At 50.4% G+C, this 19,511-nt stretch overlaps 1 protein-coding gene across 2 annotated transcripts in view; it reads right to left on the reverse strand.

The window, feature by feature from the left end:
- LOC149435359 (protein delta homolog 1-like) overlaps window positions 1–17,117 on the reverse strand; it is a 46,431-nt gene extending 29,314 nt beyond the window's left edge. The window contains exons 1-2 of one of the 2 annotated variants that reach the window (XM_089662733.1): window positions 16,719–17,117; window positions 12,583–12,671 (exon numbers count right to left, since the gene is read on the reverse strand). In XM_089662733.1, the coding sequence (XP_089518859.1) occupies window positions 12,583–12,664 (82 nt within the window). In that variant the 5' untranslated portion in view covers window positions 12,665–12,671; window positions 16,719–17,117. The remainder of the gene's footprint in view (window positions 1–12,582; window positions 12,672–16,718) is intronic. The other variant, XM_089662732.1, reaches the window with a different exon arrangement.
- Window positions 17,118–19,511: the final 2,394 nt, after the last annotated feature.

A 19,511-nucleotide genomic window follows, 5' to 3' on the forward strand; every position in this document is an offset into this window, starting at 1 on the left:
ACTATTCCTCCCACTGACACCAATGATGGGGCACTATTCCTCCCACTGATACCAATGATGGGGCACTATTCCTCCCACTGACACCAATGATGGGGCACTATTCCTCCCACTGACACCAATGATGGGGCACTATTCCTCTTACTGACACCAATGATGGGGCACTATTCCTCCCACTGATACCAATGATGGGGCACTATTCCTCCCACTGATACCAATGATGGGGCACTATTCCTCCCACTGACACCAATGATGGGGCACTATTCCTCCCACTGATACTAATGATGGGGCACTATTCCTCCCACTGACACCAATGATGGGGCACTATTCCTCCCACTGATACTAATGATGGGGCACTATTCCTCCCACTGACACCAATGATGGGGCACTATTCCTCCCACTGATACTAATGATGGGGCACTATTCCTCCCATTGATACCAATGATGGGGCACTATTCCTCCCACTGACACCAATGATGGGGCGCTTTTCCTCCCACTGACACTGTTTTCACCCCAGGACCCCCCCATAGATACAGTACAGAGGTATGTTGGCACCCCAGGACCCCCCCCCCCCCATAGATACAGTACAGAGATATGTTGGCACCCCAGGACCCCCCCCCCCATAGATACAGTACAGAGGTATGTTGTCACCCCAGGACCCCCCCCCCCATATATACAGTTCAGAGGTATATTGTCACCCCAGGACCCCCCCCCCATAGATACAGTACAGAGGTATGTTGTCACCCCAGGACCCCCCCCATAGATACAGTACAGAGGTATGTTGTCACCCCAGGACCCCCCCATAGATACAGTACAGAGGTATGTTGTCACCCCAGGACCCCCCATAGATACAGTACAGAGGTATGTTGTCCCCCCAGGACCCCCCCATAGATACAGTACAGAGGTATGTTGTCACCCCAGGACCCCCCCATAGATACAGTACAGAGGTATGTTGTCACCCCAGGACCCCCCCATAGATACAGTACAGAGGTATGTTGTCACCCTATTACAGGAAGTGGGGTACTGGCAGGATCCTCGGGTGGAAATAGGATATAAATATATATTTCTTCTTCTTTCTGTTTTCTGCAGAACGAACCCTCTAAGGTGAGAAAATCGATTCTGGAGGAGAAGTTTCGTATAATTAGGAGAAGATCCTTCCAGCGCGGTATAGATGGAGGCGGTGCGGATACGGCGTGGGAAGAAGACGTGGACACTGTGGGGTAATACATTCATAGCAATGAGTTGTGGAGAAGATTTCTGTCCATCACCCTTCACAGAACTCCTCCGCCAGATCCTGCTTCTCTCTGTGCAGCCGCAGCACCCCCTCATCCCCACCTTCCCTGATCTCAGCATTCAGCAGCGGAGAGGACAGAACTCCTCCTACAGATCCTGCTCCTCTCTGTGCAACTGCAGCACCCCATTGTCTCTGACTCCCTTAGACTCTGGAAGCTGACTCCAGCCCTCCTCCAGACCCTGCACTTTCTGCTTCCCAGCTCCGCCCCCAACTTGTTTCCAGCAGCAGCACAAGGTAAGGGGGTGCACTGTGATGGGAGGGAGGGGGACTCTTATCTCTCCGGTGTGACTTCATATCTCTCCGGTCTAACTTCATATCTCTCCGGTCTGACTTCATATCCTTCCGGTGTGACTTCATATCCTTCCGGTGTGACTTCATATCTCTCCGGTCTGACTTCATATCTCTCCGGTCTGACTTCATATCCTTCCGGTGTGACTTCATATCTCTCCGGTCTAACTTCATATCTCTCCGATGTGACATCATATCTCTCCGGTCTGACTTCATATCTCTCCGGTCTGACTTCATATCTCTCCGATGTGACATCATATCTCTCCGGTCTGACTTCATATCTCTCCGGTCTGACTTCATATCCTTCCGGTCTGACTTCATATCTCTCCGGTCTGACTTCATATCTCTCCGGTCTGACTTCATATCTCTCCGGTCTGACTTCATATCCTTCCGGTCTGACTTCATATCTCTCCGGTGTGACTTCATATCCTTCCGGTGTGACTTCATATCTCTCCGGTGTGACTTCATATCTCTCCGGTGTGACTTCATATCTCTCCGGTGTGACTTCATATCTCTCCGGTCTGACTTCATATCTCTCCGGTCTGACTTCATATCTCTCCGGTCTGACTTCATATCTCTCTGGTGTGACTTCATATCTCTCTGGTGTGACTTCATATCTCTCCGGTCTGACTTCATATCTCTCCGGTCTGACTTCATATCTCTCTGGTGTGACTTCATATCTCTCTGGTGTGACTTCATATCTCTCCGGTGTGACTTCATATCTCTCTGGTCTGACTTCATATCTCTCCGGTCTGACTTCATATCTCTCCGGTCTGACTTCATATCTCTCCGGTCTGACTTCATATCTCTCCGGTCTGACTTCATATTTCTCTGGTAAGACTGGAGCCTCCAAGAAATTATTCCGTGTGGGTGACACCATTATGGGTCCTGGCCCTTTAACACGAGACGTTTTCCGTTTGTGGGAGACAACCGTGAGGCCGCAGTGGTTGGAAGTGACAGAACAGACGCAGAAGAACGCCGGCAGAGTCATTGTTGGGTGGGATTCTCTCAATGGCCTTTTGTGTTGGTTTTGATGTAGAATGAATCGGTATTTTTCTAGTGAAGCCCTGCAGGGGGCCTCCTAAATAGGAGCGCTATGAAATGTGATTTGTACGTGAAGTGAGTTTTATGCGGCGGGCGGGAGTGCGGGCGGGAGAGCGGGCAGGCGGTAGAGTGGGCGGGAGTGCGGGCGGGAGGGAGTGCGGGCGGGAGAGCGGGCGGGAGTGCGGGCGGGAGTGTGGGCGGGAGTGCGGGCGGAAGAGCGGGCAGGCGGTAGAGCGGGCGGGAGTGCGGGCGGGAGAGCGGGCGGGAGTGCGGGCGGGAGGGAGTGCGGGCGGGAGAGCGGGCGGGAGTGCGGGCGGAAGAGCGGGCGGGAGTGCGGGCGGGAGTGTGGGCGGGAGTGCGGGCGGAAGAGCGGGCAGGCGGTAGAGCGGGCGGGAGTGCGGGCGGGAGAGCGGGCGGGAGTGCGGGCGGGAGGGAGTGCGGGCGGGAGAGCGGGCGGGAGTGCGGGCGGAAGAGCGGGCAGGCGGTAGAGCGGGCGGGAGTGTGGGCGGGAGAGCGAGCGGGAGTGCGGGCGGGAGGGAGTGCGGGCGGGAGAGCGGGCGGGAGTGCGGGCGGAAGAGCGGGCAGGCGGTAGAGCGGGCGGGAGTGTGGGCGGGAGAGCGAGCGGGAGTGCCGCGTAAATGATTGATTTCGGTGTAGCTGAGCAAGTGGCAATTATGTCTGCAATACAGAGCCAATTAAACCGCCGGCAAACTGAACACTCCGGGGTCTATTTATAAAGGGGCGGGTCTGTTTGGCCTCATTTACCAGATTGGGCGAATCTGCATCAAATGTGCCGTACATGAGGAGCTCCTAGACAATCATTTAAGATCCATCTAGTCACAGATGGCGAATGTTCATTGACTCGTCTTTGAAATCGTTTCCATTTCCAAATAGTGACATTTACTGACCACTTTCTGACAAGAATCGGAATGTCGGGGCTCAGAGTCGGTGAATGTTCAGCAGCTGAAAGCAAATGTGTTTTATAAATTGGGCAAATGTAACCCAGGGTGAGATCTGCTGGTCGACCCTTACTAAGCCCCATAGGTAGAACATGTCCCTCATTTCAGGGTACTTCTAGAAGTCAAATTTTTCTCTTGTTATCGGGAACATCTACAGTGTGCTGTCCTATATCGTATGTCTGTGAAGGATCCCATTCCTCCAGGTCATGGTGTATCTAGAAGTATTTGGTCTCATGGATCCAGGTCATGGTGTATCTAGAAGTATTTGGTCTCATGGATCCAGGTCATGGTGTATCTAGAAGTATTTGGTCTCATGGATCCAGGTCATGGTGTATCTAGAAGTATTTGGTCTCATGGATCCAGGTCATGGTGTATCTAGAAGTATTTGGTCTCATGGATCCAGGTCATGGTGTGTCTAGAAGTAGGTGGTCTCGTGGGTCCAGGTCATGGTGTATCTAGAAGTAGGTGATCTCGTGGATCCAGGTCATGGTGCATCTAGAAGTAGGTGGTCTCGTGGGTCCAGGTCATGGTGTATCTAGAAGTAGGTGGTCTCGTGGGTCCAGGTCATGGTGTATCTAGAAGTACGTGGTCTCGTGGATCCAGGTCATGGTGTATCTAGAAGTAGGTGGTCTCGCAGGTCCAGGTCATGGTGTATCTAGAAGTAGGTGGTCTCGCAGGTCCAGGTCATGGTGTATCTAGAAGTAGGTGGTCTCGTGGATCCAGGTCATGGTGTATCTAGAAGTAGGTGGTCTCGTGGGTCCAGGTCATGGTGTATCTAGAAGTAGGTGGTCTCGTGGGTCCAGGTCATGGTGTATCTAGAAGTAGGTGGTCTCGTGGATCCAGGTCATGGTGTATCTAGAAGTAGGTGGTCTCGTGGATCCAGGTCATGGTGTATCTAGAAGTAGGTGGTCTCGTGGATCCAGGTCATGGTGTATCTAGACGTAGGTGGTCTCGTGGATCCAGGTCATGGTGTATCTAGAAGTAGGTGGTCTCGTGGATCCAGGTCATGGTGTATCTAGAAGTAGGTGGTCTCGTGGATCCAGGTCAAGGTGTATCTAGAAGTAGGTGGTCTCGTGGGTCCAGGTCATGGTGTATCTAGAAGTAGGTGGTCTCCTGGATCCAGGTCTTGGTGTATCTAGAAGTAGGTGGTCTCCTGGATCCAGGTCATGGTATATCTAAAAGTAGGTGGTCTCATGGATCCAGGTCATGGTGTATCTAAAAGTAGGTGGTCTCATGGATCCAGGTCATGGTGTATCTAGTAGCAGTTGGTCTCATGGATCCAGGCCATGGTATATCTAGTAGTAGTTGGTCTCATGGGTCCAGGTCATGGTGTATCTAGTAGTAGTTGGCCTCATGGATCCAGGTCATGGTGTATCTAGTAGTAGTTGGTCTCACGGATCCAGGTCATGGTGTATCTAGTAGTAGTTGGCCTCATGGGTCCAGGTCATGGTGTATCTAGTAGCAGTTGGCCTCATGGGTCCAGGTCATGGTGTATCTAGTAGTAGTTGGCCTCATGGGTCCAGGTCATGGTGTATCTAGTAGTAGTTGGTCTCATGGATACAGGTCATGGTGTATCTAGTAGCAGTTGGCCTCATGGGTCCAGGTCATGGTGTATCTAGTAGCAGTTGGCCTCATGGATCCAGGTCATGGTGTATCTAGTAGTAGTTGGTCTCACGGATCCAGGTCATGGTGTATCTAGTAGTAGTTGGCCTCATGGATCCAGGTCATGGTGTATCTAGTAGTAGTTGGTCTCACGGATCCAGATCATTACAGGTGCTAAGCTGACAAGGATCACAGTCATCCAAAACCTTTTACACACTTTGGAGCATATGTATAAATTGTGACATTCAGAACAGGCGAATCATCCAGGCCCATATGATTGAAATGACAGGAATTGATTCTCCAGCAGAGAATGTTGGGTGAAAGTCACATTCACTGCTTTATAAACATGAAGCATATTAAAGTGGACCTTGCACTGTGATCCTGTGGCTGCCCCCCCCCCCCCCCCCCAGCTGTCAAAACGCTGCATTATGGAGAAGAAAACATCCAAAACACGACGGTAGAATTCATAAAAGATACATTTTAACACTTCCCATGCCGGAACCCTTTCACTTCTAATCATTTCCACCAGTGGAGCCTCAGCCCTTTAATATACTCAATGATTGGCCATCATCTCCTCTATGGAATGTACAGATATGGATACTTTGTACTCAATAGAAATGTAAACACTTTGTTTTGGTGGGTAAATAGGAAATACTGCAACCTGATGCATTCTCATATCTAGCCAGTAGGTGGAGACTTCCTTTTCATCGTTTCTTCTGTCTACTTACCACCTGCTGTGAAAAAGCTTGTTGATTAGAACCCTCAACTCAATCTGAACACACAGACAAGTCAGAGACACGACCAATCCTGAGCAGATCCAAACGTTTCGATCAGAAAAACTTCAGGCGGCTGCTTTTGTGTTGCTCTTTAGCTAACTTACGGTGCTGTGGGAATCCTTACTCTGCATTTATTGTTTATCTATAGGGTAGCAATATGTACAGTCATGTGACAAATGAAGACCACCCCGTCATGCTCTTTTTGACCTTTTTGTTACATATTTGAACAGGTAAACATTAAATCTATATTGAAATATTTCCTACAGATAAAGGCGATAAAACTGGAGGAAAACACGAGAAAAAAACGGCCTTTTCAGGCTTTTAGTCAACAAAATATCAATCAGGGATTCCCTCACTTTGGAGGGTTTTCCTCTCACTTCCTGTCTTGGCTATGGGACTGTTAGGGCTCTGTCCACAGCAGAGGTACTCGGAGACCTGGCATTCCTGCCAGTACCTTGCATGGCCGCAGAAATGCACACTGGCGAAAATCTATGCGCATTGGCACACGGACGCGAGCCGGAACACGCCTGCACACTGGCGCATAGTTACGGACGCATAAGCTCAGTTTGGCACCAGACGGCCTCTATAAGGAAGCCCATCACTCCCTCAAATTGGTGGTTGATCTTCGGCACCCCACTACCTTTGTCTGTGTTCCATTGCTACTGTGATCTCCTGTTACCGATTTGGATTGTTCCTGCACCAATTTTCTCTGCCTGACTCCTGATCTGACCCCGTCTTGGCTAATAGATGTTCTCACCTGACTCCTGATCTGACCCCGGCTTGGCTAATAGATGTTCTCACCTGACTCCTGATTTGACCCCGTCTTGGCTAATAGATGTTCTCACCTGACTCCTGATCTGACCCGGCTTGGCTAACAGATATTCTCACCTGCTCTGCTGATCTGACCCCGTCTTGGCTAATAGATGTTCTCACCTGACTCCTGATCTGACCTCGGCTTGGCTAATAGATGTTCTTACCTGCTCTCCTGATCTGACCTTGGCTTGGCTAACAGATATTCTCACCTGCTCTGCTGATCTGACCCCGTCTTGGCTAATAGATGTTCTCACCTGACTCCTGATCTGACCTCGGCTTGGCTAATAGATGTTCTTACCTGCTCTCCTGATCTGACCTTGGCTTGGCTAACAGATATTCTCACCTGCTCTGCTGATCTGACCCCGGCTTGGCTAATAGATGTTCTCACCTGACTCCTGATCTGACCCCGGCTTGGCTAATAGATGTTCTCACCTGACTCCTGATCTGACCCCGTCTTGGCTAATAGATGTTCTCACCTGACTCCTGATCTGACCTCGGCTTGGCTAACAGATATTCTCACCTGCTCTGCTGATCTGACCCCGTCTTGGCTAATAGATGTTCTCACCTGACTCCTGATCTGACCTCGGCTTGGCTAATAGATGTTCTCACCTGCTCTCCTGATCTGACCTTGGCTTGGCTAACAGATATTCTCACCTGCTCTCCTGATCTGACCCCAGCTTGGCTAATGGATGTTCTCACCTGCTCTTCTGATCTGACCCCGGATTGGCTAATGGATGTTCTCACCTGCTCTTCTGATCTGACCCCGGCTTGGCTAATGGATGTTATCATGTGCTCTCCTGATCTGACCTCAGCTTGGCTAATAGATGTTCTCACCTGCTCTCCTGATCTGACCCCTGCTTGGCTAAGGGATGTTCTCACCTGACTTCTGATCTGACCTCGGCTTGGCTAATGGATATTCTCACCTGCTCTCCTGTGTATCACCCTGGCTATCCTATTGACTATGCCTGCTCCAATCTCCACCCGGCATCTGACCTTGGCTTTGAACCAACTACTTTGTGGTCCTCTGCTACCCTGAAGGCCTACATACCTCTCACAGACGCCACCTGTCTGCAGACAGCATTCCAATGCATCAGCTGTGCTCCTGGGTGTACCTCTGACAAGCACTTCTACATGCGACCCGTGCTACTTTGGGCCTGACTCCTTCTGTCCCATATCCAGGGGAGTCTGGAACTTTGTCACAAGGGAAGCCCTCTCTCCATTGGCCTCTAACACCAGGTATGTGATAGGGACAGGAAGTGAAGGAAAATCTCTACCACTCATGGCAAAAAAAAACCTGACAGGGGTTGCATCCCTCCCTTACTCTATCCAAAACGTACACTTTAACTGCCTGTTCTGAAATCCCTCTACAAAGTTTCAATGGGAATCAAATCAGGGCTTTCACAAGGGAAGTCCATCTATCTATTCTTCTGAACCATCCCCCCCCCCCCCCCCCCCGGTGGATTGGATAGTGTGCCTCAGAACATTATCATGTTAAAATGTCCCTTTCTGGTTCAACTTCAACTCTTTGACAGTTGTCCTCACATTGATATGATGCAGAATACACAGCTGATTGAATGACTACAGGCTGCTCAGACTCTGAAGCAGCAATGCAACTCCAATCCACAACATCTCTACCACCATGCTTCACAGTTGGTATGAGGATTTTCTCCTAAAATGCTGTCTTTGGTTTTTGGCAAACATGTCTATTGTTACTGCTACAAAACAACTCTATCTCTGCTGATTTCTTCAGCACATTGTTCCAGAAGGTCTGGACTTTGATGGTGAGGTCTTCAGAACATTGTTCCAGAAGGTCAAGACTTTGATGGTGAAGTCTTCAGAACATCGTTCCAGAAGGTCTGGACTATGATGGCTCAGTCCTCAGAACATTGTTCCAGAAGGTCTGGACTTTGATGGCCCAGTTTTCAGAACATTGTTCCAGCACGTGTGGACTTTGATGGGGAGGTCTTCAGAACATTGTTCCAGAAGGTCTGAACTTTGATGGGAAGGTCTTCAGAACATTGTTCCAGAAGGTCTGGAATTTGATGGGGAGGTCTTCAGAACATTGTTCCAGAAGGTCTGGACTTTGATGGGGAGGTCTTCAGAACATTGTTCCAGAAGGTCTGGACTTTGATGGGGAGGTCTTCAGAACATTGTTTCAGAAGGTCTGAACTTTGATGGGGAGGTCTTCAGAACATTGTTCCAGAAGGACTGGACTTTGATGGTGAGGTCTTCAGAACATTGTTCCAGACGGTCTGGACTTTGATGGGAAGGTCTTCAGAACATTGTTCCAGATGGCCTGGACTTTGATGGGGAGGTTTTCAGAACATTATTCCAGAAGGTCTGGACTATGATGACTCAGTCCTCAGAACATTGTTCCAGAAGGTCTGGACTATGATGACTCAGTCCTCAGAACATTGTTCCAGAAGGTCTGGACTATGATGACTCAGTCCTCAGAACATTGTTCCAGAAGGTATGGACTTTGATAGGGAGGTCTTCAGAACATTGTTCCAGAAGGGCAGGACTTTGATGGGGAGGTCTTCAGAACATTGTTCCAGAAGGTCTGGACTTTGATGGGAAGGTCTTCAGAACATTGTTCCAGAAGGTCTGGACTTTGATGGGAAGGTCTTCAGAACATTGTTCCAGAAGGTCTGGACTTTGATGGGGAGGTCTTCAGAACATTGTTTCAGAAGGTCGGAACTTTGATGGGGAGGTCTTCAGAACATTGTTCCAGAAGGTCTGGACTTTGATGGTGAGGTCTTCAGAACATTGTTCCAGAAGGTCTGGACTTTGATGGTGAGGTCTTCAGAACATTGTTCCAGAAGGTCTGGACTTTGATGGGGAGGTCTTCAGAACATTGTTCCAGATGGCCTGGACTTTGATGGGAAGGTCTTCAGATCATTGTTCCAGAAGGACTGGACTTTGATGGTGAGGTCTTCAGAACATTGTTCCGAAAGGTCTGGTCTTTTATGGACTAGTCTTCAGCACGCCATTCCAGAAGATCTAGTCTTTTACTAAATGTTCATTGCCTAACTGGAATCTTCTCTAGTGTTCTTTTGGACAGCAGTGTTTTCTTAACACATCTCTCATGTGAATTGAATCGGTGAAATTTCCTTCTGATTCTAGCAGCACTTTGACCCCAACCATTGCAAGAGTTACCTGAAAACCCCGCAATGAAATGGGGTTCTGGGAGACTTTTAGCATCCAACAGTCAGCTCTTGGGTTGAATTTGCTCGGTAGGCCAGTTCTGGACTAATTAGCCGTTTGAAATCTATGCCACTTGTAGATCATTTTCCATACCAAGGAATGATTGATTTCAAATCTCTTTAAATCCCTTCAAAGACTCTTAGACATGTACAAATTTTTTTCTGAGGACCTTAGAGAGCTCTATTGATCTCGGCATGATGACACCACATACGTCAACAGCAAAGAGAACAGCAGACCAGAGATGTCTGAGAGTTCAAAAAGAAAGGTTTCACCTGCACACTCCTTAAATAGGTTCTAATTAATGCCACCTAATCTGGAACATCGGAACATTATACATATTATAACCTGGAACACAGGATGGTAATTCCATGGCCAGAATGGAGGTAACAAGAATGGAGGTAACAGCTGGGGCGTACTTCTTCTATGGAACAAATCGACATTTTCCTTCATTTAGGGATACACAGTGTCAGCTTTATGGTCCTTCATTGACCTTTATCTGTGAGCAATATTGGGATGAAGATCTCACATTCGTCTGTTCGCATGAAATGAAATGGTCAGCAGTTCCCATGGGGATGGACTTACATGTCCACATGACTCTCGATATAAAGGTAAATCATTGCAAGACATTTCATAAAAATAGAATTAACCCAAACCTTTACAGTTTCTTATTAGTTTGACCCCAACACTTGACCCCAACATTTGATTCCATCACTTGACCCCCAACACTTGACCCTAACACTTGATTCCATCACTTGACTCCATAACACCCATCAAATCTCAAACGCTAAAGCAACCTTCGATCTGATGAGCCCTTATGGTGTCTCCAGCAGCCCCCAGGTGCCAATAAATAACAAATGGGCTCCTTTATTTTATACATTTACAGACAATGTGACTTATGGAGCCATCTACACGGAGAAGAGATATAGGAACAATACTACATGTATGTATATATATTGGTCTGGGGGGGAGGGGGGGGAGGTGATGTCTCTGGAAATCAGCTGAAAACCAGCCAGGAACGAAGACATTTTGAAAGAATGCCAGAAACGGAGACAATGAATTTAAGTTAGCAGACATTTTCTGATGCAACACGACAGAACAACAAATGTGAGATGTTCAGACAGATGGCAGCCTTCCATCTGCAGAGGAACTACATTTCCCAGCAAGCACTGCAAGACTTGATTCTCCATCTAGAGGAACCAAAGTCCAACAAAGTGCTTGGGCATCCTCTAGGACCATGGCTGTGAAGGATCTGCAAGTTCTGTCCGGCACAAAACTATTAGCCTTGCAAGACGCTGGCATCCCGATGGACTACATGCCTTCAGCCTTCGCAGAGTCCTTGTAGGATCCGAATATTGACACGGGATCCAGGAACTGAAAGCTCTTTACAATTGCTGGAACATGTAGTTCATCCAGAGTTGCAGAACCAAATGCTGCTGAGACTCGATGAAGGCGGTAGTTCCAGAACTGCTTCTTGGATACTGAAATTCTGTCCATGGTTGGTGGCTATGAGGAGACTTGTGGTTCTATTGCAGCTACATGAAACCTGACTTATCCTCCTATAGAAGAGTCCCTCCAGTACTCGGGCTATAGGGTGCAAGTCCCACCACTACAAGAGGTGCCGAGTCCCACCGCTACAAGAGGTGCCGAGTCCCACCGCTACAAGAGGTGCCAAGTCCCACCGCTACAAGAGGTGCCGAGTCCCACCGCTACAAGAGGTGCCGAGTCCCACCGCTACAAGAGGTGCCGAGTCCCACCGCTACAAGAGGTGCCGAGTCCCACCGCTACAAGAGGTGCCCAGTCCCACCGCTACAAGAGGTGCCGAGTCCCACCGCTACAAGAGGTGCCGAGTCCCACCGCTACAAGAGTTGCCGAGTCCCACCGCTACAAGAGTTGCCGAGTCCCACCGCTACAAGAGGTGCCGAGTCCCACCGCTACAAGAGGTGCCGAGTCCCACCGCTACAAGAGGTGCCGAGTCCCACCGCTACAAGAGGTGCCGAGTCCCACCGCTACAAGAGGTGCCGAGTCCCACCGCTACACGAGGTGCCGAGTCCCACCGCTACACGAGGTGCCGAGTCCCACCGCTACAAGAGGTGCCCAGTCCCACCGCTACACGAGGTGCCGAGTCCCACCACTACAAGAGGTGCCGAGTCCCACCACTACAAGAGGTGCCGAGTCCCACCGCTACACAAGGTGCCGAGTCCCACCGCTACAAGAGGTGCCGAGTCCCACCGCTACACGAGGTGCCGAGTCCCACCGCTACACGAGGTGCCGAGTCCCACCGCTACAAGAGGTGCCGAGTCCCACCACTACAAGAGGTGCCGAGTCCCACCGCTACACGAGGTGCCGAGTCCCACCACTACAAGAGGTGCCGAGTCCCACCAGCCAAAGGGTACCAAGGCATGCTGGCATTTGTAGTTTACAGCTAGCCAGGACCCCATATTCCCAGCATGGCTGCGGGGCAGAGGACATGCTGTTGAACCAAATCCTATCACTAGATGCCTTCTGGGATTTGTAGTTCACCAGCTGGGACCACTGATGACTGGTAGCTGGCCGTGCTGTAGGGACTGGTGATGGATTGAACACAGTGAGATAATTCAGTCCTTACCGTGAGTCGCTGACACCATGAACTGCGAGAAGATGAATGGCAGAGCCCAGACCATCGGAGAATCCATCCTCAGCCTCTCCATGGGGTGCCTGAAAGAGAAATGCACGTGCCGTAATCCTCCCAGATCTCATCCTCGGCACACCGTGCCCCTCACCGACAAAGAAGGAGGAGTTCAGCGTGCCGCTGGGAGCAATCCTACATCCACTCTTACCTTCCAGACTTCTCCTTCTTCCCTGGAGCTCCCTTCCACAATCACTGACCCCCCTCCCCCCCCCAGAACACTCTTTTATAACTCCCCTATTCCAGCATACGATGAGATTCCGCTTCCCCTACTCTCTGCCGGAGCGCCTACCGTCACCCCGAGCGCCTACCGTCACCCCGAGAGCCCACCCCCCCCCCCCCGAGAGCCTACCGTCACCCCGAGAGCGTACCGTCACCCCGAGCGCCTACCATCACCCCGAGAGCCTACCGTCACCCTGAGATCCTACCGTCACCCTGAGATCCTACCGTCACCCCGAGAGCCTACCGTCACCCTGAGATCCTACCGTCACCCCGAGAGCCTACCGTCACCCCGAGCGCCTACCGTCACCCCGAGATCCTACCGTCACCCCGAGAGCCTACCGTCACCCCGAGATCCTACCGTCACCCCGAGCGCCTACCGTCACCCTGAGATCCTACCGTCACCCCGAGAGCCTACCGTCACCCCGAGATCCTACCGTCACCCTGAGATCCTACCGTCACCCTGAGATCCTACCGTCACCCCGAGAGCCTACCGTCACCCCGAGCGCCTACCGTCACCCCGAGCGCCTACCGTCACCCCGAGCGCCTACCGTCACCCCGAGAGCCTACCGTCACCCCGAGAGCGTACCATCACCCTGAGCGCCTACCGTCACCCTGAGATCCTACCGTCACCCCGAGAGCCTACCGTCACCCCGAGAGCCTACCGTCACCCCGAGCGCGTACCGTCACCCCGAGAGCCTACCGTCACCCCGAGAGCCTACCGTCACCCGAGCGCCTACCGTCACCCCGAGAGCGTACCGTCACCCCGAGCGCCTACCGTCACCCCGAGAGCCTACCGTCACCCCGAGAGCGTACCGTCACCCCGAGCGCGTACCGTCACCCCGAGAGCCTACCGTCACCCCGAGAGCCTACCGTCACCCTGAGATCCTACCGTCACCCCGAGAGCCTACCGTCACCCCGAGAGCCTACCGTCACCCTGAGATCCTACCGTCACCCCGAGCGCCTACCGTCACCCCGAGAGCGTACCGTCACCCCGAGCGCCTACCGTCACCCCGAGAGCCTACCGTCACCCCGAGCGCGTACCGTCACCCCGAGCGCCTACCGTCACCCGGAGATCCTACCGTCACCCCGAGAGCCTACCGTCACCCCGAGAGCCTACCATCACCCCGAGAGCGTACCGTCACCCCGAGCGCCTACCGTCACCCTGAGATCCTACCGTCACCCCGAGAGCCTACCGTCACCCCGAGAGCCTACCTTCACCCCGAGAGCCTACCGTCACCCCGAGAGCCTACCGTCACCCCGAGAGCGTACCGTCACCCCGAGCGCCTACCGTCACCCTGAGATCCTACCGTCACCCCGAGAGCCTACCGTCACCCCGAGAGCGTACCGTCACCCCGAGAGCGTACCGTCACCTTGAGAGCCTACCGTCACCTCGAGCGCCTACCGTCACCCCGAGAGCCTACCGTCACCCCGAGAGCGTACCGTCACCCCGAGCGCCTACCGTCACCCCGAGAGCCTATCGTCACCCCGAGAGCGTACCGTCACCCCGAGCACCTACCGTCACCCCGAGAGCCTACCGTCACCCCGAGAGCGTACCGTCACCCCGAGCGCCTACCGTCACCCTGAGATCCTACCGTCACCCCGAGAGCCTACCGTCACCCCGAGCGCTTACCCCCCCCTCCCGAGAGCCTACCGTTACCCCGAGAGCCTACTGTCACCCCGAGCGCCTACCGTCACCCCGAGAGCGTACCGTCACCCCGAGAGCCTACCGTCACCCTGAGAGCGTACCGTTACCCCGAGAGCGTACCGTCACCCTGAGAGCTTACCGTCACCCCGAGAGCCTACCGTCACCCCGAGAGCCTACCGTCACCCCGAGAGCGTACCGTCACCCCGAGCGCCTACCGTCACCCCGAGAGCCTATCGTCACCCCGAGAGCGTACCGTCACCCCGAGCGCCTACCGTCACCCCGAGAGCCTACCGTCACCCCGAGAGCGTACCGTCACCCCGAGCGCCTACCGTCACCCTGAGATCCTACCGTCACCCCGAGAGCCTACCGTCACCCCGAGCGCTTACCCCCCCCTCCCGAGAGCGTACCGTCACCCCGAGAGCCTACTGTCACCCCGAGCGCCTACCGTTACCCCGAGAGCCTACTGTCACCCCGAGCGCCTACCGTCACCCCGAGAGCGTACCGTCACCCCGAGAGCCTACCGTCACCCTGAGAGCGTACCGTTACCCCGAGAGCGTACCGTCACCCTGAGAGCTTACCGTCACCCCGAGAGCCTACCGTCACCCTGAGCTCCTACCGTCACCCCGAGAGCGTTCCATCACCCTGAGCGCCTACCGTCACCCCGAGAGCCTACCATCACCCCAAGAGCGTACCGTCACCCCGAGAGCGTACCGTCACCCCGAGAGCGTTCCATCACCCTGAGCGCCTACCGTCACCCTGAGAGCCTACCGTCACCCCGAGAGCGTACCGTTACCCCGAGAGCGTACCATCGCCCTGAGAGCGTACCGTCACCCCGAGAGCCTACCGTCACCCCGAGAGCGTTCCATCACCCTGAGCGCCTACTGTCACCCCGAGAGCGTTCCATCACCCTGAGCGCCTACTGTCACCCCGAGAGTGTTCCATCACCCTGAGCTCCTACCGTCACCCTGAGAGCGTACCGTCACCCTGAGAGCGTACCGTCACCCTGAGCATCGCATACCCATCCCCATCCTTCCTGTCTATATCCCCACTCCTCTCACTTGTGTTCTCGCTCCGCTCGGCTCACGCTGCTGCTGCGTTCTGCATCTCGGTGTTCTCTGTGATTTGCAGTTTATGGTTTTGTTTCCAGAACTTTTATCTGCAATGTAGCACTTCGTACAGAACGCGGGGTGACGGGTTCAAGGATGAGCTGCGGGATGTATTATTTATTATATTATAGCGCCAAAGTCATTTGTAGTGCCAAAGGGACCACATACCCGGGTTCTACCAACGTTACCGACAAAAAACACAAACCGCCTCATAATACTGCTCAAAAGGGATCATCATCATCATCATCATCATCATCATCATTATTATTGTTATTATTATTGTTATTATTACTATTATTATTGTTATTATTACTATTATCATCATCATCATTATTATTGTTATTATTATTGTTATTATTATTGTTATTATTATTATTATTATTATTATTAATTGTGATACTGTATAATAATATTTGTTGTGTTTTATTATTAGTCATATTTTATATATTATTATTTCTTATTTTTATTTATTATTTCTTACTATTAATTTGTATTTTATTATCATTAGTTATATTGCATTACTATATTTGCTATTATTATCATCATCATCATTATTGTTATTATTACTATTATCGTTATCATTATTATTATTGTTATTATTATTACTATTATCGTTGTTATTATTAATATTATTAGTAATAATAACAATAATAATAATGATAACGATAATAGTAATAATAACAATAATGATGATGATGATAATAATAGCAAATATAGTAATGCAATATAACTAATGATAATAAAATACAAATTAATAGTAAGAAATAATAAATAAAAATAAGAAATAATATATAAAATATGACTAATAATAAAACACAACAAATATTATTATACAGTATCACAATTAATAATAACAATAATTATAATAATATATTATTATTGTAAATAAGAAATAACATAAGATTGTATAATAATAATAATAATAGCAACTATAGTAACACTAAACAAAACAAACAGTTATAAAATCTAACTAAATATATTTAAAATAAAATAAATTAAAATAAAAAATATATACATTTCTAATAAAAAAAAAAATAACTAGTAATAATTACAAATAATAATTATAATACTGCCACAGCAAAGCCCGTGACCATCGCACTCACCTTGACTGCTCCCCCTACAAAGGACGGGTCGGGGGGTTCGTTATTCCTTTCGAAGTTCTGCTTTCAGATCCGATCCCGACGTGTGAATGGGAAGCAGATTGTCAGACCAGAAGACGCCCAGATATTGCAGACGGGTCCCCCAGGACGTAGGTGGCTCTATTCTGATGAGGAGGTGTTGGCAGCCTCCAGACGAGGAGGAATCGGTCTCCGGGGATTGGGGGGAACAAGCCGACAGGCAGGTCTGTGATGCCGCCTGACTCCGTCTCCATCCGCTCTCCTGCAGCCAGGAATCATTCCCAACAAATGTACGAAATCCTCAGCCTGCTGCATCTACGCCTCCAACATCGCTGACAGACATTCACAAAGCAGCTCAGAAAACATGAAGTGGATTGTAAATGTATGTAAAACAGCAACAATAATAATAATAATAATAACAATAATAATAATAATAATAATAATAATAACAATAAAAATAATCATAATAATAATAATAATAATGATGATAATAATAATAATGATAATAATAAAAAATAATGATAATAATAATAATATTAATAATATTAATAATGATAATAATAATGATGATAATAATGATAATAATAATGATAATAATAATGATAATAATGATGATAATAATAATGATAATAATAATGATAATAATAAAAAATAATGATAATAATAATAATATTAATAATGATAATAATGATAATAATGATGATAATAATAATGATAATAATAATAATAATAATAATAATAACAATAATAAATAATGATAATAATAATAATATTAATAATAATAATAATAATGATAATAATAATGATGATAATAATCATAATAATAATAATAATCATAATAATAATCATAATAATAATAATAATAACAATAAAAATAATAATATTAATAATGATAATAATAATGATAATAAATAATAATAACAATAATAATAACAATAATAATAATAATGATGATAATAATAATAATAATAACGATAATAATGATGATAATAATAATAATGATAATAATAATATTAATAATAATAATGATGATAATAATAATAATGATAATAATAACAATAATAAATAATGATAATAATACTAATAATAAATCTACCTGTAAATCTCCCGCGTGGCGCCCTCACCATGGAAATGAGGCGTTTTTTCTGCTCGCACAGTCGGGGAGAAGGATCCACGGATTGATGACGATCATACATGTCACCAGAGCTGCCCAACCAAACGCTGGAATCATCTCTGTGCCGGCAAATAATTAAACATTTAATGGACGGCGGTAGTTAGTGGCTCTCGGGGTAAGAGCGCCGTGGCTGTGCGTTCGCAGTGTTCTATCCAATACGGCTCGGCCACACGTGGCGGCAAACTCCGTGTTGTAGAGCCAAAAGGGAATAGCGTGCAGGACACTTTTTTTGCTTCACAGTTGCTGAGCAGTTAGAAGTGGAAAATGAATTTTTTTGGGGCGGTTGTTTTATTTTAGGGTCGGTGTCGGGGCGGTCAGGGAGGACATGGCAGTCAGGGCAGTCAGGGCAGTAAGGGTTTCAGGGCAGTCTGGGCGGTCAGGGTGATCAGGGCGATCAGGGAGGTCAGGGCGGCTAGGTCGTTCAGGGCAGTCAGGGTGATCAGGGAGGTCAGGGCAGTCAGGGCGGTCAGGGTGTCAGGGCAGTCAGGGCAATTAGGGAGGTCAGGGCAGTCAGGGAGTCAGGGCGGCCAGGGTGTCAGGGCGGTCAGGGTGTCAGGGTGTCAGGGCAGTCAGGGTGTCGGGGTGGTCAGGGTGTCAGGGCGGTCAGGGTGTCGGGGCGGTCAGGGTGTCAGGGGCGGTCAGGGTGTCGGGCGGTCAGGGTGTCGGGGTGGTCAGGGTGTCAGGGTGTCGGGGCGGTCAGGGTGTCGGGGTGTCGGGGCGGTCAGGGTGTTGGGGCGGTCAGGGTGTCAGGGTGTCGGGGCGGTCAGGGTGTTGGGCGGTCAGGGTGTCAGGGTGTCGGGGCGGTCAGGGTGTTGGGCGGTCAGGGTGTCAGGGTATCGGGGCGGTCAGGGTGTTGGGCGGTCAGGGTGTCGGGCGGTCAGGGTGTCAGGGTGTCGGGGCGGTCAGGGTGTTGGGCGGTCAGGGTGTCAGGGTATCGGGGCGGTCAGGGTGTTGGGCGGTCAGGGTGTCGGGCGGTCAGGGTGTCGGGGCGGTCAGGGCAGTCAGGGCGATCACGGAGGTCAGGGCAGTCAGGGTGTCAGGGCGGTTAGGGTGTCAGGGTGGTCAGGGTGGCGGGGCGGCCAGGGTGTCAGGGCGCTTAGGGTGTCAGGGTGGTCAGGGTGGCGGGGCGGTCAGGGTGTTGGGGGCGGTCAGGGTGTCAGGGTGGCGGGGCGGCCAGGGTGTCAGGGCGGTTAGGGTGTCAGGGTGTTGGGGCGGTTAGGGTGTCAGGGTGGTCAGGGTGTCGGGGCGGTCAGGGTGTTGGGGGCGGTCAGGGTGTCAGGGTGTCGGGGCGGTCAGGGTGTTGGGGGCGGCCAGGGTGTCAGGGCGGTTAGGGTGTCAGGGTGGTCAGGGTGTCGGGGCGGTCAGGGTGTTGGGGGCGGTCAGGGCGGTCAGGGTGTCAGGGCGGTTAGGGTGTCAGGGTGGTCAGGGTGTTGGGGGCGGTCAGGGCGGTCAGGGTGTCAGGGCGGTTAGGGTGTCAGGGTGGTCAGGGTGTTGGGGGCGGTCAGGGTGTTGGGGGCGGTCAGGGTGGCGGGGCGGTCAGGGTGTTGGGGGCGGTCAGGGTGTCGGGGCGGTCAGGGCAGTCAGGGCGATCACGGAGGTCAGGG

This window comes from Staurois parvus, unplaced genomic scaffold (genome assembly GCF_062004578.1).
Source record: "Staurois parvus isolate SC_StPar_1 unplaced genomic scaffold, SC_StPar_1.0 ptg001529l, whole genome shotgun sequence".
NCBI lineage: Eukaryota > Metazoa > Chordata > Amphibia > Anura > Ranidae > Staurois > Staurois parvus.